This window comes from Ceratosolen solmsi, unplaced genomic scaffold, assembly GCF_000503995.2.
Source record: "Ceratosolen solmsi marchali unplaced genomic scaffold, CerSol_1.0 scaffold19, whole genome shotgun sequence".
Classification (NCBI taxonomy): Eukaryota; Metazoa; Arthropoda; class Insecta; order Hymenoptera; family Agaonidae; genus Ceratosolen; species Ceratosolen solmsi.
Window position 1 is genome coordinate 840,957 of NW_011948443.1, and position 27,623 is coordinate 868,579.

Here is a 27,623-nt window from a genome sequence, read left to right on the forward strand (position 1 = left end):
AAAGAATAAAATTTAAATAACGTAATTGTAGATGTCTTTCTTGTAGATCAAAATTTATTTAAGATTTTAAATAAACATAATTATATATCTAATTATGCATTATTATGCTGAACAAAATTAATAGGCATTATACATTGTACAATATGTTAGACAGGATTTTCATGTTGAAATATTATTAGTCTTTTCCACTAATAGACTCTTTATCGCTGTTACGGCTTTCAGTACTAGGCATTCGTTGATAATTAGGTGCTTGGCGTATACTTGAACTATTTGGCGTACCTGGAGTAACATCTTTAGAACCCATACTTCGGGAAATACTGGTAGATATATCACACCTAACTGGAATTTCACCTCGCATAAATCTAGATAAAGATATATATAATATTGAATAATTATAAAATAAATAGGCTGGAATTTTTGGCTATAAATTTTGTAATTATTAATATACTAAATAATCAATAATTTTATAATTTATACCCATGGATTAATAACAAAATTCGATATGAAATAAATCTTTGTTAGTTTGATAATAATATTAATATATATTGAAATTATACGAAATTCAAAGCATATTATATCAATTCTTCAATTATAAAACTATTCATTATTCTTAAATTTAAATTATTATAGAATATGTCAATATTATAGGAGATACCGAAATATCTCCATTCCGTATAAAAATATTTTATTTATTCTGAATTTTTATAAATATATCCACAAATTTGAAATTCCAAAATTATAAATTAGTAATTAAACAATAAATGAAAGTGTACTTCCATTTATTTTCATAAAACATTAATATCGAGATATGCATTGTGCTATAAAGATACTAAGTTTGCTATAAAAAAGAAATGTAATGGAAATTATTGCTTTTATAGATATAAATACTACAAAATATCATGATTTTTGAAACACATTTCACTATAGAACTTTTGGACTTTACCATCTAGAGTAATTTAAATATATTATAACACTTTTTTGTTATATCTCTTTAGAACTGTTATACACTCGATTTTTATTTTTATACCGTCAATTGAAATTACATAAGACTATGCTTTTAGAAATCTTTTTTAATTCATTTCTAAAAATGATAAACCGTGCAACCGCTGAAATAATATGCAACATAAATATTTATTGATTTAAAACGAAAAATGTTTAAGTAATTTACCAAAAAATCTTATGATTGTTATTTATTTTATAATAGATACTATAATCATTTTTAAATTAATAAAATACCTTTCAAGTTTATCAACACAAGCATCTTGATAATCATGAATCCATCTAACGCCATTAAAATGGCAAACTGCTCTCATATCCTCGGGGAGTTCTTCTGGTTCGGGCCATTGAAAATTATCAATTATTGGAATAATATTACATTGCGATTGTAATGCAGCAACAACTTCCTATAAATTAAACATTGTTAATTTGTGAAAATTGTGTATAACATAATTGTGAGTTTTTATAATATACCTTATGTACCCAATCTTTACACTCTGAATCATCTATACACCTTTCTAAAGCTTTAGGTGTAAGAACTAATAAAAAATGTTTAGCTTGTTTAATACTCTGTAATAAATTATTATCAAATTTTCCAGCTTCTAGTCTTTCTACATCGATGAAAACTGAAAACCCGCGTAATTGTAAATGTACTTTTAGCAAACTAGCTAATTGTGAACCATTTGATCTTCTATAACTTACAAAAACATCAAGTGATTTATCCGATAATTCATTTTCACATGGATTAAATTGATTGTGTTGAGTATTTTTAATAGCATCTAATATTCTCAACCTATGTATGCTATTAATTATTCCACATTCAGTAAGAAGCTGATCTTCGGTTAAATTCTTAATGGAATCCTTGTCAACACCACCATTCAGCATACTATATGTGTAAATAGAAAACTCTTGTCCAATTGATTGTAAAAAATTATTCAAATTTCCTGAATCTTTACTACTATAATCAGCCATTTTCTTCAGATTTTGTAACTCTCTCGTAAATCTTCTTCTTCTTATACCATTAGTAAGACCTATGTCTTCTCGAAGATTATCTTCGGTAAGTTGAAGTAAAAGGTCACCGTCTACTCTACTTTCAATGAAATTTTTGGCATATTCAGTAAAACCTATTTGTTTTACCCACTCACGGACATCTTGACTTGACCAGAGTGGTACTTGTTGACTAAGTTTATGTGGTATTTCTTCGCCAATAAGTCTCAAAGCCTGAACTGCAAATTTAGAAGCAATAGCATTTGGACAACTTGCAACTTTTTTAAGAGGCTCTATAGCTCCAATCATACGAAATATTTCAGTATTACCCTGTTGTTTTTTTATACCAGCTTCCATACAAAAGTGAAATGCAGCAAGATTTCTTGCTTCTTCTCGCTTTGAGCTAAGAACTGGTACTAAACGTTCTAACCAATTTTTACTTTGCCCATGAGCATGGGCGCAGTTTGATTTTGCAAATTCATAAGGATTATGTGAAGTTACAAATGGTTCAACTAAATCTAATGTGCCAGATTTTAAAACGGCTGCTTCGATTTCTTTATTAGCTACGAGAACAGCAATAGCTAAACAAGCATAATACTTTATATTATCATCGTTATGAAAAGCTAGTGGGAAAAGCCACATAGGCACTTTTCTTTTTATCATAGCTTCTTGATTTTCAGCGCCTCCATATAATGAAAGATTTGCTAAAGCACCGGCGCAATGCCTCAAAGTTTCAACATCATTTTTTCTACATTCAAAAAGAACAGCATCAAGGCCACCTAATCTGATCACATCACTACAAGTACCCTCACTATGCTTGAAAAGATGCTCAAGAATACCTGTTCCAATACGAGCATGTTCTACAGAATTGGTATTTTTAGTACACACGCATGCTACACTTACAACCTTTTCAAGACCATTTTCTACTACATGTGTTCGATTTTCAGTAGTCAAGCACTGTTCAAGTAGTCGCGCTGATGAAAATTGTAATCGTTCATCATTGGCTATGCAATTTGCTATAAGAAAATCAAGACCACCTCTTACACGCAACGTATTACATAAACTATAACCAAGTTCATGACCATGGGTAGGAACAGCCCATGCTTTTCTAATAATTTCATTAGCTCGATCAAGTAGTAACGGTGTATTTCCTTTATTTGAATCAATTTTGCTTTCATTTGCTGTTAATCGTTCGATCAAATTACTTAAAAATTGTGAATATTTTGAAATAGTTAATTCTACATTATGTGCTTTTGAATTCGAAGATAAAGTATCAAGATCATCTAAAGATTCTAGAAGCAATTCATCTACAATTACATCTGTCAGCTTCACTATATTATTATTCATTAATTGACTAACAGTATTCGTTACATTCAAAAGTGACATTGATTTAGTAGTATTTGTAACAGCTGAAGCTGTTGACGCTATAGTAATACTCGATTGTAAACTAGTTGCACCATGTTTTTCCTGATTAAAAATACCACTTGATGTTAGAGTTTGTCGTTGCTGTTGGGCAGCAATGGTATTCTAAAAATAAAATAGAATTTAATTTAAAAATAAACCCCATATTTATTATTAGAAAAATATTTTATATTTTAAATAATTCAACATTAAAATCATTGTGCTTAGAAATAAATTAAAAAGTGATATCAAAATAAATATTAAATAAAAAAAATATTTTAAACTTAAAATAAGCAGTATGATTTACAATTGTTAATATTGCTACTGTATTAGAAACATTAATATTTCCTTGTACAGAATTGTGAACAATTATAATTTATTAATATTATACTATTAGAATAATAAAATAATTTTAGAGAGTTTTAGAATAAAAAAACAATTAAACACTTTTTTTTAAATCGTTACAAATAATCATGATCATTCTAAATTCTAGTATGACCGTCAATTTCAACGCAAAAAATTTACTTAGAAATAAAATTATTTTTACTCAAGATTGCAGTTTCAAAAATGTATTTAAGAATATATGTATATATTAAATAGTTTTAATATATCTGTTTTTATTTATCTTTTGAGCATAACACAATATTTAATTGTTTTACTGTAAAATTTCACGTATATTTACTTTAATCTCATAAAATAAAAATATTTTAATGAATATTTGATCAGCACTTGGAATAGTAACTTTTTTTCTTTCGGTGTTATTTCATAGAGATCAAATAATTTTATTATTTATATTCTCTTCTTATTCTTCCAGCCGATTATACTATAATTTATATAATTTTAATATATTTAAAGGCTTGTTTTCGCTTTATTTCTAATGTTTGCTTTTGTTAATATGCGGACCATTTTTGTACTAACATTCATTGTCTTTTGTTTGCATGTACATCACTCTTAAAAAACTACACCTATGAATACAATATTACAAAAAATTCATTTATAAAATACTTTATAATATGCTAAAATTAGTATTAGAATTATATACTGTTTGGTTTTTGGTAATATTGATTACTTCATTTTAATGTTTACATGCATTAATATTTTACAATCTTTTTAAATTTTGTATTTTTTTTTTTGTACAAGACTAATTCTTATATTATTCAGTAAAAATAATATAAACTATAAATAATTACAAAATTATATTTTATATTAGTTTCTCGTAGTGTTGCAATGCAGCAGTTATTTGTATGAGAATTCGTTATTTAATAATTCAATTTACTACTACGTACGATAATCTTTATAGTCCCGTAAAAACATAAAGTAACTATTATTTTACAGTAAATTTAAGTACCGTAAAATAAATTGAAATGTTGATAACTACAAAACTTTGTTATACTGCTTATTGAAAATATATTATCGTATTTAAAATAAAAATAAAAAAGAAAAAGCTTATTGGATAGCAATACATCGTGCTACTCTTTTTTATTTTTTTCTACAGTTGTTAGTTTTAGTGGTATATACCCAAATAATACATTTTTTATTCACATTTATAAATAAATTTTCAGTTAATTTACCTTTTCCGAAGTGTAGGAATCACTTTGCAGTTTCATTGTAGATGCTATATTATTACTTTCTTCAAGTGAAATATCAGTAGATTTCAAATGTCTAAGTTCCTTAAAAAATATAATGGGTATGATTACTTGAATAATAAATACTAAAATTTATAAAAATTAATATTTTAAATTAACTATTGTATTTATTAAATACATAAAAGTAGTATGTGATTACAGTTAAATACAAAATGTTATATCCAATAATATTCCATTACTGCTCCTGTAAGCAGAGTATTATAAAGTAAAAATTTACAATATACCATTATTATAAAAATATTCGTTGAAAAAATGTAGCCTTGATTCAGTATCTAAAAAATTATATATAAATTTTTTTTTTAATTTTGTATCATTATGCATGTATTCAAAATTATAAGAGATTAATATAAATTAGCCAGATGTAAAAATGTTTATTAATAATCTTTATAGTTTTGTAACGCTTGCCTTCTGCTTGAAGGATTTTACAATATAATTATTCAATAATTAGTAAAAGGGCGAAATCTACAGTGAGAAAAATAATTTACCCCTTAAATACACAATTACTAATTTACTATTGGAATAACTACGTCACAGATTCTGAATACAGTTACCTGTTTAAATGCGGGGCCAACCAATTGATTGTATTGTTTTTAAAATAGATATTAACATAGTCGCTTTAAAAATGAATATTTAAAATTTCATACTACAAATAGTCTTAAAAATATAAATCAAACATTAAATTTATCTTTATTTTATTTACCGTCTCATGACTTTATTAAGTATAAGAAATTTTTATTAATTTACAATATATATATTTTTATAACGATATACAAAATATCGAGGTAATTAATATTATATGTTATGACATAATAAAAAAGTACATAAATATTATAAAGATCGGTTTCACTTTGAAATATCATAACAAACAAATATTAATAATTGTGATTCACAATACTAGATATTCCTAAAGAATATTTAAAATCTTCCCGAAAACATAATGTATTATACTATTACTAAGTTCCTGTGAATATTTTATGTAATGCATTGTACAAAATTTAATATCTATTCGATAAATATCTGTTTTAATTTAAATATATATACAATTTTATTTTTAATAAAATGTTGAATCGTAAAATCACAATATATATAAATAAAAATATAAAACAAATAAAAAACCGTGAAAAATCTGAAATATTAAAATAAATTAGTAAATTATTATTTGTGATAATATTGATAAAAAATGTCATAGGTATAGTTTTAAAGCTTCTCTCACAGGATTGATACGAAAATGATAAAGAAATCAAGAATAATTATTATTATAGAATTATTATATAGAATAATAATTATTTATTAATAATGTAATAAAACATTATTTTAAGAATATAAGTGAAATATGTTTTAAAAATGTAATGTAATATACAAAAAAGATTAAACAATATATAATTTTTTTTTTAATTCAAATTAACAACTGTTTAATTATAATTAAATTAAAAATTATTCAAAGCGATTATACTTCGATATTAAAAGATAGAGAAAATAATTAATTAGGTCTATGTATTGAATCACTATTTATGGAATTGGTTAAGTTAAAAAATTAAACTAAAATACGAAGATTATTAAAATATAAAAGGACGGTCTTTTTTTATCAGGAAAATGGAAGTTTTCATACAAATATTAAGTTTTAATCACATAGTAATATTATAAATTTGCAATTATTCACAGCTAAAAAGAAATTCGCACAAAAAAAATAATTAAATTATTTATTGATTTAAAAAGAAATAATTTATATTTAAGATAAACCGATATCGTTAAAATTTTCAAATTTATTGTTTTCGAAATAATCAGTATTGTAAAATTCTATATCTTTTTGAATGGACTTGCAGTCTTTTTTCAATAGAAAGTAGGCTGTAAGGATCCTATTTTGTGTCAATACGTAGAATTAATTATTTACAAATTTCAAAATTATAACCAGTTCGATTGCGTGTCAAAGAATACATATATTAAATTTTATGAATACTTATATTATGATATACTTATACTTATAATATATACTATAAGCTATACTTTTCAGTCTCGAAAGAAATGACTATGTATACTATGATCACAGAAAAGAAATTCAAATTAAATCAAAATTTACAGTAAAAAACACGCCGCTAGTTAATAACTGAAGCATAGTCTATCTTGGTATAAATTTTGTTTAACGATTTATTATTTTAATTATAATTTTATACAAATATTTGAAATATAAATTTTAATAGAATTTATACGATATTAAACATATTGTATACGTTATATATAAATTTCAAAAACAGTTTGATCAAATTTAAGTGGATAATAGGCCAATTATTTTTTCAATTATATACCTTGGATAGTAAGGTGTCAACAGATCTATACTATTCATAAAAAGTTGTATATAAGGCAAAATTGTACTCATACTTAATAATGTACCATATAATACTCAAAAAATTAAATCAATATTTAATGTGCCATTTTTAGATATAATTTTGTATTAATGATTTAATTTACATATTCTAGTTTACGCTCTTTACACATAAAATCATAAAGCTCTTGGAGTGATTTGATATGTAAATATAATTTTTCATTTGAATGAAATTATTCTTATAAACATTTTCTTATTTAAGATGTGTATGTCTTCATTATTAATCAGAGAATATTTTACGACTGTACCATACTGCTACATTTAATTACATTTTTATTGTAAAGATAATACATAAAATATCTGTTAACTAGTATTTAACCTGACTAGTATATTTAGAGACTTAATAAATGAAATATCTAAAATGATCGTCTTGAATTATCACATTGAAAAATATAATACAAAAATTAGATGCCAGTAAATTTTTTTATCAGATCAATTATTTTTTTAATAATCAGATTAATGTAGAAAAATATGTATATTTCTATCTATTTCATATAAAAACAATATAAAATATTATAAGCAATTTTAATTGTATGAAACTAATGCTAATAAAATTAGAATTAAATACATTTAATTCTATATGCTATTATTTAACTAGGTTTATTTTCTATATAGTATTCTGAAGGTTAAAAAGACAAGTCAAAAAATGATTAGATGAATACATGCAATTATAATATTTAAAACATGCTGAAAATAGATAGAATATTATAAAATAATTAACATTATTAAGATAATTAGAATATAATGTAATAAAAACAAGTCATTTCTGTTCAAAACATGATTCATACTAGTACTATATTATTAGAAATACATTGAATTGCTTGTAATAATATTGACTTAACAATAGGCACTTACAGATGTCGTGTTTAAAAAGAAGACTGGAAATGGTTATTATGGTAAAGTTTCAATTATTACCAGAGAAATTTGTATACATTATTAAATAAGTAACTTAAATTTTCAAAGTACTATAAATGGTAAATAATAAATTAAAATAAAGTGTAATTGAATTAATAAGTAACTATTTTTCGATATACAATATGTAACATATAATTCATTTAATATTAATTACTTTTCACAACTAGAAAAATTTCAATTATATTTACATATAATCATATAAGTTATCTTTTATTAATTTATTAGAATTATTCATATGGTTTTGTAAATATAAAATAACGAATGTAAATGGAAAGTCACTTTTTTTTGTTTCATTCATTGTTTAACATAAATTCGATACAAATAAATACACAATATATATTATTAATATTAATTAGGTCTTTTTAAATAAAATTAAACCATATATTTCCAGATGAATATATAAGTCTAACTATTGTCAATGGGAATGAATTCGTAAGTGTAAAGATCCACGTTAATTATAGAAATAAGAATAGGGTATGTAGTCATATGGGTTTCTACTATAAAATAATCTTAGGCTACCATAATTTAACAGTGAATTCTTATAAATATGGTCCATATAGTACATATAACTCATATGTTAAATATGGTAAGAATAAGTACGAATACGATAAAAGTACTATGAATAAATACCATTACTGAAAATAGTAATAATATAGAATACAAAAACCTAATAAGAATAAATACGGATGCAATGAGTGACCTATTACACAGTAAAATTAAAAACATAAATACATTAGGTTAATTTAAAAAAAAAAAAAGACAACATCTTAGTAGGAGTTTGAGTACACTTAATAGATGTATATAGAATATAAAGTTTGCGAAAATATAAGAAAATTATTAAAACTTGCAACAAACGTAAATTATTTAAATAAAATGAAAGTACAATTAAAAAAAACGAATATATAAAATAATTGGATATAATACAAATGAATAATTCTAATAAGCTTCAATAGGCTGAGCTTAGAGACTCCGCAAGTTTAATTTTTTACGTTGCATCATGTAATCGAATTTCCTTCAATTTAGGATTTTGAAATGATTCCATAATTAATAAAGGTATAATGTGTCTTAATATACCTTTAAAAATATTTATATATCTACACACACTCATATACACAATATTAATAAAATTATTTGTATGTTTACAATAGAAATAAACATTAAGTATAAAAATATATTTAAACTATGTTTTAAGCATTATTTAATAAAAACTCATTAAATTTAAATAAATAAATATATATATATATGTACATATATACGTAAAAGATAAAATATTTCATTCATTTTTAATAAAAAAATATACATAGTTGCAAATATTACTTTATTTAAAAAATAAATAAAAATAATAAATAGCAAAAATATATATAAGTCATATTTATTCTTATAAAAGTTACCATTCTGTATTAAAAATTTTTTATACTTATCTTTTATGTATATAATAGACACGATTTATATCGTTTTCTTAGTTGAACATTGGAAATTGTGTAAATTAACAGTCCTATTACAACCAAGAACATTTAAATCTTTAAACGTAATCGCACATTTAGTACCCTGATAAGTTGAAGAGTAATAGGAAGCAATAAATACAAAAATTATTAATTAAAAAAATTAATTTTAATAATTTATATTATAGACAATTTATCCTACGTACTTGTAAATTAGATTATATTAAATATAAAAAATAAGGGAATACTACATTAAACTATATATAGCTTAAAAAAATTGGTGTAATCACTATACATACAAGTATAATTGTTTAGCCAAATGACATGTCTACGCGTAATATATGTATTATAAAATCACGTTCTCGATACGAATAGAATATAATCAATATCAACTTGTATAAACTAAAACCTTTTATTCAGGCTGAAATATAAGTAGTTATATATAAGTAGCCTGATTACTAGCAATCAGTATTTTATTTGTATTAATAATCATTTTATCATAATCATGAATAATAAAAGTAATAAAATCTTATACAATATAACGTATAACATAAGGTCATAATAAAATATGGTGCAAAGTACTTTGGCTACATAATATATAGCAACGATAATTTTCAATTAATTTTCTGTTATCTTCAAATTGTTGTCAAAATAAAAAATTATAAGTACGGATAAGAGGAAAATTGATAAAAATATATTTACAAATATTTTTTATTACCATTAGTAAAATATTACAATGGCTTATAATTTTGTATGGGCTGATGGAGAATAACCAGAACAAAGTATTTATATTATTTTATTGTATCATAATTATAGATCTAATTTCATCAAATATAATATATCTATATTTCCTAACTTTAGAAATGGATTAAAAATATCTTATTAATATTTTTCTTTTCTTCCTATTTTTTAAAAGCTTACCTTATAAAAGTTTCTTATTTATCCCACTTTACATTACTACAAATATCAAAATTTTGCCACGTAATTGTAAACAGTAACTTATGTCTTAGAAAAATATTTATTTATTGCATAACAAGTAAATATATTATAAAATATTTAAGATATTAATTCTTCACTTTTGATTATTTGAATAACCAAAATTTTTCCGAATACTTATCACATAATTGATTACTTATATATTAAATAATAATGTTAATCATTCAGGGAATGCAGGGTAGAAAGCGGCGTTAGAATTACAATTAATGAATCTAGACGATATTATTAGAACGTAATTAAGGTGGTTTATCTGTTTTTAGTACTTCTTACAAAATCAAATAAATCAGGATGTGTTAAATAATCATAAGCATAAAAAGATTTTCAATACATTATTAAAGTGCGCCTTATAAAGTAGCATTCTTACACTTTTTATGTCGAATATACTGTTTACTAGTAATTTCATTGCATATTCGCGTTTGCTATAATGTAGTGACATATGTATTTTTGCAATAAGACACAATATCTGTTATTACTACAATTATTACTTAATACAAAAATAGTATATTTTGATATTTAGTTAATTTTATCTTTTAATATGGCGCAGTGCTTAAATAAAAATTTTATTTCTTAATACAGTTTCTTATATTATAAATCTATCTATACAAATAAAGAATGTAACCTTTGCTATAGTGGTACACTTTTCAGATGAAAGTCCATCCAATTCAACTCGTGCTCTAGCAGCAATTGCAGTATTCTGTTCTGTATAGGATACTTCACCTGCTTGTAAAGCTTTAATTTCTGCCCTATTTGCAATTTCTTTTTCAGTAGTAAATCTCTCTGTAACAAGCTATGCACACAAACTATATAATATTTATTTATATTATAATTTGATTAATAAAAAATCTTAAAAAATATATAAATTTATGTATAGAGAATAATACTTTTATAAAGTTCGTATTATATCATGCTCTATATAAGTTTTTCATTTGATAAATTTATATTTATTTTTCACTCAACTCTAATATACGAGTAAACCAACAATGATGAGAAACCAATTTTATTTCGACATCTGCTTGTAAAATATGTTACAATGCTTAGTTATAATGATCTCAGAGGTTTTGTACATATTTTTTTGAATTTTTGACAGGATTACAAAATATACTCAATTAAACTTGCATTTTTAATATTCATTAATTTAATAATAATATTTAATATTATTTTAATATTCTTCATTGCTTCTTTTTCATATTTGGGTGATGTTTTAGATCATTAATAGCAAAAAATGTTAAAAAGACATATTTATATTTAATTGAAATATGTTTTAATGTTTCTAATGTTATTAATTTTACATTAGATATAAGACAACTTGTATTATCCTGTATATTTTCTTTGAGCCTCTACACCTATTTGAACGGACAGTTGATGCATGATATACCAACTTAGTTACATAAACTGGTTTTTTCATATCGTTAAAACGCTTATATTTATTTATACATACAGATAATATATACTTATAAAAAAATTTATTTTCATTATTTTAATTGTTTGTTAATTGTCATAAATAAAAACTCATTTGTTTTACGTTATGATTTTATCATACAAGATTACTGTTATTCATTATTACTTCGTATTTATTTTTCATTACTATTTACTAATAGATTGTTTATATTTTAACAAATAAATTTTTTTATTATGTTAGAACAGAAATTTGTTTATTAAAGACTTCTCAGATCCAATTTTACATGTTTCGGACTGGAATCTCTTACCTATTTTTATTACAAACATGTTTAATTATTACCTACAAAATATAAAGCCACTTGGGAACATTTTTTGAATTTCAAAATAAAATAAAAATCAAATTAAACATAATACCATAACTGTAAAGACATATTAATAACATTTATTAGAAATTAAATGTGTTAAATCTGAAGATGGATTAGACTTTATAGCTCTCGTTCATTGACGCAGGTACGCGAAAAAAGTTTCTTTTAAGCTTATAATTGTTTTATTGAATACAAGGCTAAATAATATCATGAATTAGCACATCTCATTTTAATATACAAATACAATATCAGGGAATAACTATTGTCTGAGATTAATACTATCCGAGAATAAATAGTAAACAAAGTCTTAGACAAATAAATACAAAAAATCACTTAAGATATATTTTTATATTGCCAAGTATTATAATAATTTTTGTTATAATAATTTGAAGATAACAGGATATAATTTAAAATTAGCGTCTAAGGAATATTACAAGTATTGATATATATTTCAAGCTGATTACTATTTGTCGACCTCCAAATGTTAATTAAAATATCATTATTTATATCCTACTTGCTAGCTATAATCAATCATCCTATCCTATCTTCAAATGTACATTTAGCTATATACTAATGTTACACGATTTATTGATCAATATCAGAAAACTTTTTAAATAACATATGACACTCAATGAATAAGGCATTAACCATGAATTCGCCTTCATTATTAAAACAATTACACGGCTAATTATACTCAAGATGCGGTATTATAAATGGAATCCTTGTGATAAAAATATTATTGCATGAATTAGATATAGAGAAATATGATTAACTAAATATCGAAGACTTGAAGACTATTTTTCTATAATTTTGTTTGGAATCTTAAAGATACTATAAAATAAAATTACTACTAATTATAATTAATTAATTTAATTTGTAACGAAAGATATATTAGTTGCTAGATTTAATATTGATATGTTGAGATAAGTTTGCCTATTAAAGATTCTGGACTATAAATGTTATTGCTTATCTAATTTTATAAATTGATTTATTTAAGAAAGTATTCATAGACTTATTACGTTCATTCAAAATTATGGTATTTGATTTGAAAATTTTCCAAATTCATATGCATTTACAATTGTTAAAATTGTTCATTGCAATTAAATTATTTCAATTCCTTTTTCTTAAAAATATCTGTAAATTAGTACTTTTACAAAAGTTAAGAAATCTACCTTTGATTTTGATGCACTTGATATTTTTTTCTGTTCGAATTTCATCATCTCTGAAGCTGTTGGATGATTTGTAATAGTTTGTATATTTGATAGATTTAATGGAGAACTCAAATGATTGAAAGAATTCAGAGTATTTAAGGGGCTGAATTGTGATTGTGCTGCTTTTGTTAAATTAATCGTATTTGTCGATGGTGGTGGGGTATCTGGTTCTGGAAACGTCACAAGGGGTTCCGATACATCAGCTTCTTGTACTGTACTTCCATCTCTGAAAAATTCTGTTTGTTTTTAACCAAATATTAATAGAATAAATACTATTCTTTGTTTAATATCGTATAGTATCTAAAAACAGTAAACCGTAAATACTTTTAAACATTTGATGTACTGATTATAAAATAAATATATATTATTTATTATATATTATTATAATATATTATTTATTATTTTTGTTATTATACTTACGATTAACATTTTTATTATTTATTATACTTTGAGTTTATGCAATAAGAATTTATAGAAAAGATAATAAATAAATGATGAGGAAAAATTGAATTGAAAAGAATGTAGTAGAGAATACTATAATTCTGATTCAAAAACTAGATGAAACTGAACAGAGGATAGAAAAATTATAATAGTGAAAAAAGTATGGAAACAAGTAAAGAATAAAAAAATACTATATATGAAAATGGGGGACTTGCCTTCTATGTATAATGGGATAGCGAATTCAATATTTGTACAGATTAAATATAATTCTTATAATCTATAATACTGAAGAAAATTTTATTCTTTATTAATTTTTCAACCTTTTACAAACATTGTATAATATGTTTATAAGTGATTTGGATATTAGATTAGATAGTGATTGGACTAAAGCAAATAAGAAGCCATCAATATAAATAGTACAAGTAAAAGAACGAGCTAAGTACATAATGTATATTTTGCTTTAAAGTAGGATTTATAGGAGATATTCCACATATGAAATAATTTATAGATTTTAAAAAATATTTATATATACAATTATTTTTAAGTAATACAAAATATTTTGTATATATATTTTTTTACAATTCAAAATATAATTTAAACCTTGTTGTCTTTTTCTTGAATTATCTTTCATTGATTTATTTATCTAAATGTGAATCAAAGTAAATAATTTCTATTATATTCATCGATATTCTAAACGATGCATATTTATTTCAAGTAAAATTACGATTATGAATTTATCGACTTATATATAATTTCATCCATTTCAGATTGCAAATATAAATTATTTAATGACTTTTTGGATCAATTAAATCTTGTCCATTAAATCTTTCAATCGTGCACTTCTTATAGTAAAACTGCGTGTGGTTTCTACTATGAGCGTAGAATGGCGCAAAGATTGGCTTGTCGACATCCCTTTGTGCTTGGTTGCGGTTATGGTCGACAAGGTGGGCGCAAAATCCGCGAAGGTTGTTTCTAATAGATTATACTCTCAATCGTAGCAAGCGCATCTTAATCCTCAGGTATTTGGATGTTCTACTTTTCTCTCTTGGCGTATTGCACTAATGTTGTTCCTTGGTAAGTAAGAGATCGTAAGGCTCATACCACTTTGCAGAGAATGCCACGTGGTGTCTGCAATTCATGACTTTAACTAGGAAAAAGCTTAGGTCGACAAGGTACGCGCAAGGCGCGAAGACTTGGCGACACGTGCTGTTCTTAATGGGCGTTGGGTTCTCCTGTAGGAAGACCTCAATTCCTTTTGTATGTTAGATGACCTGGCTTCCTAGAAACTTGAACCTTAAATGTTGGTGAGAGGGTTGGTCTAGTGGGTGCAGAAAGCGAACTAGGAAAGAGGTTAGGTCGACAAGGTACGTGCAAATAGCTCGAAGACTTGGCGACACGTGCTGTTCTACTACGCACTGGCTTCTCTTGTGACAAGGCGTCAATCCCTTATGCCTGTTCTAAGCGCTAAATGGCACGAAGATCCGCTTCATGGGCGGTGGACTCGAGCTAAGATGAGTTGACACGTGTTTTTCTTAAGCACGGTGTTTCCTTTTGTATGGTCAATGACCGGGCTTCTTTAACTCCGAATCTTAGATGTTGGTTATAATAATTGGGTAGTTGATACTACTTACGAAGACTAATCGTAGAATCAGTCGAGGAACTTTCGGCTTCCTTCTTTGATGAGGACTTTAACTGGTACTTCGATAAGTGAATTTACGTCTCCTTTCATGGAGGACATGTTACGTACGATCTTAAACTACGTGTAAGAACCTTTACTTCCTAATTGGATAAGAACTGTATCGAGAGTAATTAAATCTTGAAGTTGTCTCTCTTAAATACATTACTGACAATGGTTTTCACTTGGGATCCCTTCGCTGTTTTTGTGTTCAATCAGAGTACGGTTTTTGGGCAGCATGAGTGAGCATGCACGCCTCTTTTCCCACTCCGATGAATTTAGGCTTTGGCGATGATAACATCGAAAAAGTGTCTTCGGCGGCAGCGCTTACAATTGGTATACTTGCCCCTCTCTTGGACTTAGCGACGGGGGGGGGGGGGGGGTCAAGCGTCTTCGCTTAGCCTATGCAAGCCGCAACATTTGGCGTACTTAACAATAATGTATGCGATGTCTCGTGATATTGAAGGCACACGCGCCGAAGATCGCTTGATGTCGCAGATGCTGGGTTTCTAGTTACAATGAATTTTAGGAAATGCTTTTCGATTCGATTGTTTTCATATATCTGACATTTTCAAAATGTTCTCGTATAAACAGACTCGTCACGTTCTTACCAGTAAACAACAAGATCGTTTAACGCAACAAAAACAATGAGCACATTTGGAGTGCGAAAATAAATAGAAACGATTATTCACGAGTGTTTTCCAGATGTAGTGACCTTTTCAAGTCTCCATGACAAGAAAAAAGTTCTCGAAATCTCGAACACTATTCAATTAAAAGTATTTCTTTAGAGATGTTACGGATTACAGCAGTTTTAAGGACAATGCAAAGTAGGAGAGGTGTGAGCGCGCGAACATTTGTTTTGTAAACATTGGCCAACGGACTCAAAGAATGCTTCTAGCCGAAAAACTCTAATATACGACTACAATTCCGAGAAGTAATAACAAATGAACCCTACAAAGCTATGCCCTATTTAAGTCACGACAAATAGCGGCATAGTAACAGCCACCGATGCGCTATCGGCGCATCAAGGTCGTACGAGAATATGTAAGGAGCTGCACGTGTCGTAATTACTTCTTGCTAGTACCAATCCCGCACTCTCGACATCGGGCTCGCTATCCAACCCTACAATCACCATTGTGAGGCCATGGCAAGCATCAAGCAACCTAAGGAACTAATAGCGATGCCACAACTATACTGGCACCCACGCCTCCGTAAGCATCGCAGACGCTCGTTCCTTACTACTTCTTACTAGTTAACAAGCACCCATCACGACAGGACCGCCACTCTACACTCGCGGTTTACACCCACATGTAAGTAACGCCGACGCTCGTTCTTACGACTACTACTAGAAAGATACGACCAGACGCTCGCTCATACATCTTACCTCTACACCGCGGTTTACGCTCACATCGAGCACACGAACGTGCACTAATACCACCACTACATTTGAGCTCACGGACCCAAGCAGTGACGTCACACGGACGTTCTCCCACCACTCCGGGCACTACAGCTCACCCCACACCGACTGCAAAAGACGGCACCGACTTGCTGCCCCTACCACCATGAGTCTCCCACTACAACTACTCAACCCAAAGGAAGAAGGGGAATCACGCTCCAGGCTATCAAGAATACACGTACAGACTTATCGCCATCAACATTAATGAAGAAACACTCATCTATTCATTCTATCATACACTCATTTCGATATTCATAGATTATTAACTATTCATTATTTATTATATTTAATAAAAGGAAAGACTATAAACATTAAAGGCAGTATTGAATAATTGCATTGCCCCTTCCACTTACCCGCAAGCCTCCACCCACCATCATAAGGAGGTTTTTAGTCTGATCCCAGACAAGAGTTAAATAAAAATAATGACAACTCGAGATACAATTTATGATTAAAGTGCTTATTTTTTGGAATTATATTTATAATTAATAATTTTAACTCATCGGTATTTCTTATAGTTGCACTATTATTAGAAAGGCCTTGTGGTATTTTGTTAGATGCATTCTTACTGTCTTATTGTTTCTGTATTAGATGAGGTACCTTGTGGTACCTACAGAGATGCGGATGAAATATTGTGTAAATATATTTGCATTATATTCCGGATTCCGAGAATTTTCCGAATGTTAGGCTCCGAGAATTCCCTAAATCTTCTGGTTCTCGGGATTTCTACAAGTCTTATGGATCACTGAATTTCTTCAAGCCATCTGGATTTCAGACTTCATTAAGCCTTATGGTTCTCGGAATTTCTCCAATGTTTAGCCAGTCTCTATCAAGTAATACCAATCGCATCAATTTTTGTTAGAGCTCTCTTGAGGATGATCTCTAGTGAGGATGTCGTGAAGGAACACGCGTTCATTCCCCTGTGCGTATTAAAAAACGTTAACCGGCAGTGAAAAGTGTTCGAAGAAATAATTAACAATTCGGTGACACTGTCTACTCCCTCCCTTTCAAGAAAATATTAGACTACAAAAAACAAAGCATTAACACACTTCTTGCCACAGAGTGTGTATAATCCATTGCTAATCCTTACAGGACGAGCAACTGCATCGCGCAACTACTAGCTTATCATCATCACGAAGCCTCTCGTGTTGATGAACTATTCGTCACGAGATCAGGTCAATACAACTGCAGCGCTGTGAGTGAACATAGTATTGTCACACTCTCCTATAAGGAGTAAATCCAACCCATCAATAATGTATTGGTCAATGAACCATAGGAAACCATTTTGAATAAAGTATGCACACACAGTAAATCTCTATAGCCCTTCCACTTGTGTTCTTACTCAATCATTTGCTAAGGCGGGTGGCAAATTTAATGAACTATCGAACATTTTGTTCTTCGATCCGGATTTAGTGGAAGGTAGTACATCTTAGCAGATTGATATACAATCATTAGATTTATGAATTAAATTTAAAATCAATATTATATGCTTTAGTATTTGTTTGATACTTTATTAAAATAAAAGTAAATTAAGTAAATTCAATAAATTAATATTAAAAGTAGTAAAAGTATTAGATAGTTTTTAAAATATAGAGAAAATTGCAATTAGTTATAATTATATTTGTGAGAGCCATTATTAAAATTAATACTAGAAAGAAAACCTTTGTTCCCCGGATTTATTAAAATCAAATACCTTTAATATTATCGCTTCAGATCATATTAAAATTGTAACCGATACATTCTATTATAAGAAAATAATATACATAATGAATTATATCAAATACGGATATTAGGAAATAATGTAATTATATGTAGAAGTAATAAAATTTAAAAAAATAATTGTTTTCTTCTGTAGTTTCAAAATTTCAATGTAATTAAAATCATGTTTGTAGTAAGCGTTCATTCGTTGTGATCAAAACATAAATGACTGAAGTATTGAGTAAAATACTTAAAAGATATGGACATTATGAAAAATGGTGTTTTCATAAATTTTATAATTTGATTTGCTAGTTTAGTTATTGTAAAGTTACTATCCTCGATACAAGATGTTAGATTGTAATGTTTGAGAAATCACTAGAATAGAATTTTTAGACTTTCATATTTCATGCATTTCTACGAATTAATTTCGTTATAAAATTCATTAATAATGTTCATTACTGCCCTCACTAATTGTTGTAATTGTACTTTATATATAGGAATTTTTAAATACTATATAAACGTTGCATGAACAATAATTGCAATTTGATTATGAGATATTTTACCTCATTTTTATATGCTAAAATTATTCGCGTTAAATCTATAAACAAAATTAAGTTATTCATGTCTTATTTTAATATCATCATTTTTTAATTATAATAAAATTACAATGAACTTACCTATCCACCAAATTTTCCATACTACTACGAAGTCTTTGAAAATTAGTTGAAATATTTTTCATTTCAGAGATTCCTCGTTTAAGTTCAGTAAGATTATTTTTCATTGAACTGGCTTTCATTTCAGATGAAGATGAAGTTAGAATTCTTTGTGAAGATTTCGCTAATTGATTTGAGCTATTGTTACTCCTTCCAGTATTCTGATTTTCATTTTGTTGTGATGACATCTATTTTCAAAAATGTATGCATTAATATTGGTATTTCAAAATCATATTATTAATAGAATATATTCGGCACATAGTATAACACAATAATTTTAATATTATTTAAGCGTTTGGCTGAAAAATATATGACAATATATTTTAAAAAATAAGAATGTAATCTCTTTGTACAACATGATGATCGCCCGTGACAGAATTATCCATAGTGAAATATCAGTGAGAAATTATGCGTTTATTCATAATTTACATATAATTTTTTGTTTGAATAAGAGCTCATAAATAATTTTTAGAAAATTAAAAATAAGTGTAGATTTAATATATAATACTCAGTAGTATTACATAAAACTTTCGTAACCAAAACATTTGGTACGTTTTAAACTATTCTCGAATCTTTTAAGGTACCGCGAGAAAAGCAGACAAAGATGTTTGTTTCTAAAAACCAAGCGAATTAATAATTTCAATCAACATGAATAGTATACAAATTTTTAAGATAAGTAGGCTTAACTAATTCTTGAATTACTTTGTCTGTATTATCAAGCATCTGTATCATCTTAGCAATTAAATGAAAGTAATAAAATTTATCATACATCATTTATGTATTATATATTAATTAAGTAATAAGAATATAGCTATAGTACCAATTCAAAGTTCTTGTATTCTTTAAATTATATTTATTGAAAGAGTGCAAAATAATAATGATCATATAGTGAGATATAGATGGAAGATATTGATACGGTGATGCATTATAACTAAAATGCTAAAATAAAATATTAAAAATATTCAAAGAATGACAAAACCAAAAAAAAGTAGTATTTAATGTATTACAGTATTCAAATAAAATATGTACAAATTTGTACAATAAAAAAACTATCTATTGTGTTTAATATATATGTACTATTAAATACAAAAGTAGTTTGGAAGTCATAGCAATTTTATTATATGTAAGTATACATATTTGTAAATGGTAAGCATATATGATGTTCATTAACTATAATCATACGTAGTGTTACAATTACTCATAATTAAATAAAATAATAAATGTTTGACTCATAGAAAGTTTTGATTAAATCTTAAATAATGTGATAGATATTACAAATAAAATAAATGCCAATCGAATACAGTTTTAGCTTATAGGTTTATCGAAGATTATAATTTTGGATGCCACAAAGTTTGAAGTCGAATGAAAGATTTATATCCAAATCTATATCCTATTTATTGAATTACTTATCTAAATTCTCAAATTAAAATGTTATTATTGTATTGAGTACAACAAAAGATGAGAGTATATATTCTTATTATATACAATTAAGGTATTCATTTATTAGCTTTATAGAAATAATGTTGAAAATATTGTTCATTGTTATTTTTATTGATTTTAGTCCTGGTACAAAAAATCGACGTTCGACATTTTTATTATAATTTATATTATAAAGTTTATTGAAAAATACACATCTTAATTATTTAAGAAACAGAATCTGTCTTCTATATTGGCTTTTTTCTCTTATAAGAATATACTAATTCACGTGACAAGAAAATCTATATCTAGAATAATTTCAACATTTTACTATAATATTATTATATTATATTAATTACTATATTATTGCCATGATAAAGTTCAAAATCGTCACTTTTTTTAAAAATGTACATCATACGCAAAATATATTTCTATTATAAATCAGCATGTAGTTATATCTCCGCTATCAAGTCAAACATCTTAATCATATTCTCCACTAATGCAATGAAATTTAGGACCAATATGATTTAGATAAATTTATAATTAATATTACATGAATATTTTAAAAATATTTTCTTTTTCTAAACGAAATTAAATCGCATCTTAATGATATTATTTAAAATATTACTGAAGTGTAATATTCAAGTTGTAGACACTATATTTTTATTTTTCTGTCACAATTGAATTCATAATAACAAACTTAAAATAAAGCATAGATTTATATATAAATTTGTCGATAATTTATATTTCATACTTTAATTTAAATTTTCTATCACAAAAAATATTAAATATATCAACTAAATATAAGTATATATCGAATATAGATAAAATGTAAATATTACAAAAATATTTAATTTAATTAATAAAAATTAATGTTATGAAAGATTTTTAAAAAATTTAATACAGTCCATTATCTCGAGAATATAAAAATTATAGTATGTGTATAACTGTACTTTTCCTTATATTTTAATATTATTATATAATAATAAATATTCAAAAATATCCATGGTACATATAATTTAATTGTAATTCATGAGAGAAATAAGATTATTACATGATAAAAAGTTATTCGTAACGATTTTTTAATTTTATTTTATATTCATCATTCATTATATTCATTTTATATACATCCTGTGAAAAAAGATAAGATACGGTTCATAATCAAATATTATAACATATAATTTAGTAGTGTTATTTTTGTTTTCTACTGTAAACAAAGGGCTTTTTTATGTTAACTAAATACTCTTAAGTATAATTTTATGTGATGAAATTTTTGAATATATAATTTATTTCAAATTAAATTTTGTTTCTATGCTAATTTTTTAAAATTAGATTTCTAACTTTGGATAGGCATATTCAATCTACACTACTATAATGTCGATTATATTTTTAAGCCGGAATTTGATGATATCTAATAAAATTAAATAAATTTCGCTATTATCATAGTTCTCCTCTTATTATTTCATTATTCTCTCTCTCTCTCTCTCTCTGATCTCCTTACATTATTATTTAAGAATATTAAAAAATATTATAGAATTCCATTATACTAGAATAATTAGGTTCAAAACTATATTAATTAAAAAGTAAATTTATTAAAAAATGAGTGATATAAATTACGTTTGTTTCTTTTCGTCAAAATTAGTTAAAACTAATTAGAAAATTATTTTAATTTATAAAAAAATATAAAATTATTTTTATATTATATTAATCATTATTTTGACCTGCTTAAAAGTAAAAAAGGAATATATTCTTTAAATTATAAAATATAATATTTGTCTGAGCAAATTAATACATTGCATGAATAAAAATATATATTGTTATAAAAAAATATAAAGTTTATTCAAGTATTAAGATAATAAAAATACATCGAAATCGTAATTATAATACTTTATTTATTTTCGTTACTTTATTATTAAGTGAATTTTGTATAAATATATATTTATATTTATTACAAATGAATATTCTAAAAGAATTAATTTTTACTTATTTATATTTCCGGACGATTATAGAATTTCTGATAATGCTTATAAAATTCATAATTTTTTAAGTGTAAAGGAATCTCTTGTCACTTCAAAATTAAATAAATAGTTTAAATAAAAAATAAAATAGATTCTTCAGTTGATTATTGTACTCTAAATATTACAGCTGTATTTACAATAATTTGAGAATAAGTGAAGGGAAAAATCTATAAACGAAAGGTATATTATAGAGAATTAATATAAGAATGAATAAAACAAAAATATAATTTTTTAATTATTTATTGTGCGTACAAGAAGACATTGATCCATTGATTTATAGCATTGATTAATTTCACATAAAAAAATATGCAGAATTATAAATCAAGTATTATAGCATAGAATTAATCCAGCAAAAAGTATTTGTGAATGTTGAGTATATTTAATAATTTACTATTAACTATGAATTAGATATCGATTATTCAACAATGCACAGTTTATCTAGATTGTATAAGTATTATACCATTTTGAAGCCTCTCATGGTGTAAAAATTTAAAACAGCTATGCCAAGAAAACATTCAAGAGTATGTTAAATAATAAATCTGGTGCAAATGTTACTATAAAAAAGAATATATGATACATTGTAAATAAATTAATTTAAAAAATTAGAGTTGATGTAGCTAATATTTATGAAATATGTAAGAAATTTAAATTCTACTAATTTTATTTTGATAGAAGTTTAAATAAGTCATACAATTATAAAATAAATGGAGGAGTTTGTTGCTTATATAATCAATTTGCCATTTTTATAAATATAGTAATATGAAATATTGACAACTAATAATAAAATTTTGAAAAGTAACACATATGTAATACAATGTAATTTTATGTTAAATATTGATTATTATTAAAACAGTGTAGAACTTTATTGGTCACTATTGCTAAATAAAAAGCTTATTATACTTATACACAAAATTAATATTTAAAAAAATTGAAATAACTTTTTTACCATTAATAGTGGATTTTGTATTATTATAACGAGTTACTATAATGAAAATAGTTTTAAAAATGTTTTTAAAAACAATAATAAACAGAACTTTTCAATAATATAATAAATTATTATAACAAAATTCCCAGTAATAATTATAATAAAAATATCAGTAATAATTTAAATGAAAATTAAATTTATAATTTTAATTGGATTACATAAAACATTTTTTTACACACTATTTTTACAATAAAAAAATTTAAATTTCATAAGTAATTCTTAAATAACTAAATTACTGCATTATCTATAACTAACTCTATAACTATCATTATCTATATCTATCTATAACTATGTTAGTCACATATAAAATCAAATTTACTAAATATAAGTAGTCAATTTATAGTTTAAATATTAATTAAGATAAAACACACATCTTTTGATTTAAAATTTATATAAAATATTAACTATGACCAACAATGAATCTTAATTTCTTTATTGAATGAAAATTTTACTTTTGTTTGAGATTCCTTGATTACAAATGAATTTTTAGTTTACCATTATGTTAGTATTAACTAATTTGTAAATATTATTTGAATTTTTCATTTTAATATTTATCACAGTGATTTAAACTTTCTGTTTTATTACTGTTGTACATTTGTTTTGATTTTTTTTTAAAGATTAGAGAAATTAAGTATTATTGAAGTTCCAAAAAAAAGTATGCAAATTTTTGGCCAAATTTTTAATGTGCGTACTATCAGATTTTGATACTAATAATGAAAATAATATTCATGACAAAAAGTATACAAAAACATTCAGTAAATATGTATGTTTGCGATTCATTTATTAAACTATACAATTTATATATAATATTAAAGAACAATATGTTCTAAGCATGAATTAATTTCAATAAATATAAGTTCCTATATAATCATATTTTATATACATTTTGAACCACTACAGTTAAACAAACATATAATTTTTTATTATAAATTTAATTATATTTTAGTTATATAATCTTATTTTGTTACATAAATTAAAAAGATTATACTTTAAGAACTTGTAATAAAGGTGGTCTAAAAATAGTAAATATAAATATTAATATAAGTTTTAAACAGATAATTGAGAACCTACAAGTGATATTTTAATTTTCCAAATGATAATTTTATAAATGAACAATATAAAAAATAAATACAAATATATAATCTCTACATATTTGATAATATAAATCTTATAAAATTTAAATTAAAAAACATAAATTTTCTCATAATTATTAAAAAAAAAAGTTTATATCCACGTGATTTTACATTTCGTTTTAAAAAAGCAATATAACTTAAGAGTTATTTTTGTCAAATTTTTAATGAATTTTTAAGAATATGTAATAATAGCCTTAAGTTCTTGAAATAAGCAAGCAAATTCAAATTGTTCAATAATTGAAAATTTTTAGTAATTCTTTTAATGTTTTCAAAACCAATCAAATTTAATTCATATTTTGAAATTTTAAAATCATAAATTACCATATCCTTTTAGTTTAATTATTCAATATTTGTTCGGAATTGGAGTATTTCCCAAGACATTTGCTCTCGGAAATTTATAAGCCTTCTAATTGTCGAAATTTCTATAGCTTATGTTTCTCAGAATCCTCCAAGCCTTCTAAAGCTTTATAATTCTTGAACATCCTACAATGTCAATCTAGTCTCTGCATAGTGACACTATATATATACATTGCTGCTAACTAACTTATTATATACAAATTTATAAAGAATAACATTTTGTTTTAAGTACTAATTTTAATTAAATATGTTTTGTTGAACTCATTCTTATATTGCCTAGATATCATATTACACACAGACTAATGAGCATAGAACCAATGAAAGTACAACTGTCATATGTTAATTTTAATATAAACATTTTCTTTTACTGTCCCTTCACCTGTTTATTCCCATTGAATTTACGTGAATTTCAATAAATTGATACAGCCATCAGTCATAACATTGTATTGTCCACCCTTCCTTTAATTTCTACTAATAATATTAAAAAATATATGTATTAAGAAGAATTGTACATAGCCTATTATTTACTTTTAAGAGTATCTGAAGTTTGCATAATTTGAAAGCTGTTAATTAGCCTAACTAATTAATATAATTATTAAATTAATTTATATTCAGATATATTATTTTATAATCATGGGATTTACATAAATATTTATAAGTATAAAAATTTATAAAATGAATTTTAAAAAATTATTCAATCTCAAATAAACAAATATAAATTTATAAATTTTTATAATAAAATCTATTTTTGTATATTTTTTGTACTATTTTTTTTTTTTTAATATAATATATAATATTTATATTGTGTATATAACTTATTAAACAATATTTATAAAAATAAAATTATTAACGATTAACAAACTTTTGAAAATAAGAATTTGTCAATACTAAGGTATAAATAAAATTTTTTTATATTCTGACATGTTATACTTTTGTATAAATATATAAATATATAAATTATGTAGCAATATTTCTATAAGCAATAAATATAATTATAAGTGATAATTATTAAACCTATATATGTTTATATGCTATTTTCTTACCAAAATAATATTTTAAATAATTCAATATTTGAAATATAATTGATATTTGTTATTAAAATATTAACTAACATATAACAATCATTTTATATCAATAAACGATTTGGTAAGAGCTATTACTATCTGACAATTATAAAAAGTTTACCAAAATTTTATATACTATTCAAAACTACTAAATAATCTTATAAACATACTAATAGCAAGTATATTGTAATTAAAGTAATTTAAGGCATACAAAAAATATATCATTTTTTATATATATGTAATGAAAATTAACAAATTGAAGATTAATAAAATGTTTTACAAATCATTGTATTTGACAAACCTTATATATCCATTGCAAATAAATTCACTATTAAATATATTTCTTTAGAAGATCTTGTGTAGTTATCACTTTATTGCAGCATTATTTGATAAAATTTTATTAAATTATAATAATTTATCTTTCTGTTATTAGTCTTGACTGATTTAAAAGAAAAAACTTAATTATAATCAAAATGTTTATAAGAATAACATAATAAAAAAATTAATTCGTATCAACAAGATGTATTATAATTTTCCATATATATTTCATATGTATATATATTAACAATGTATATAAAACAAATATTAGATGTTTAGTGCGATGGTCTTATACATATCTGAAAACGTTTAATGACTTGACTAATTCGTTTCCATTTGAATTAGAAAAACTAACATAACCTACTTCAAAACTTCATTGGTAAAAATAGAATTTTTGCAACTACTAACATAATCTAAGTTTTTAAATATAATTTAAATTTACAAAATCAAATGCGCAATATTTTTGTAAAAAAATAGTAGTAAATCTTTTAATTGCGCATTTAAAAAATAGTTTTAACATAAATTTAAAAGTTTCTATTAAAAATCACTTTGATATATAATTATTATATATTTCCTATTTAAAACAATTTAAGATTTTGAGATATGAACTCCTTT

The 27,623-nt window shown here is 24.5% G+C and overlaps 1 protein-coding gene across 3 annotated transcripts; it reads right to left on the reverse strand.

Moving 5' to 3' along the window:
* On the reverse strand, positions 1 to 27,124 carry Sarm (sterile alpha and armadillo motif). Of its 3 annotated transcripts, none has more exons than XM_011504162.1 (8): positions 26,992 to 27,124; positions 19,682 to 19,905; positions 13,699 to 13,963; positions 11,383 to 11,550; positions 4,956 to 5,054; positions 1,471 to 3,510; positions 1,237 to 1,403; positions 1 to 362 (listed from the first exon to the last, which is right to left on the reverse strand). In XM_011504162.1, exons 2-8 carry the CDS (start codon positions 19,903 to 19,905, stop codon positions 176 to 178), a joined length of 3,150 nt encoding a protein of 1,049 aa, XP_011502464.1. In that variant the 5' UTR covers positions 26,992 to 27,124; the 3' UTR covers positions 1 to 175. The 3 variants fall into 3 exon arrangements, with proteins under 3 accessions (XP_011502464.1, XP_011502463.1, XP_011502465.1); XM_011504161.1 differs by lacking the exon at positions 26,992 to 27,124 and adding an exon at positions 23,612 to 23,704; XM_011504163.1 differs by lacking the exons at positions 11,383 to 11,550; positions 26,992 to 27,124 and adding an exon at positions 23,612 to 23,704.
* Positions 27,125 to 27,623: the final 499 nt, after the last annotated feature.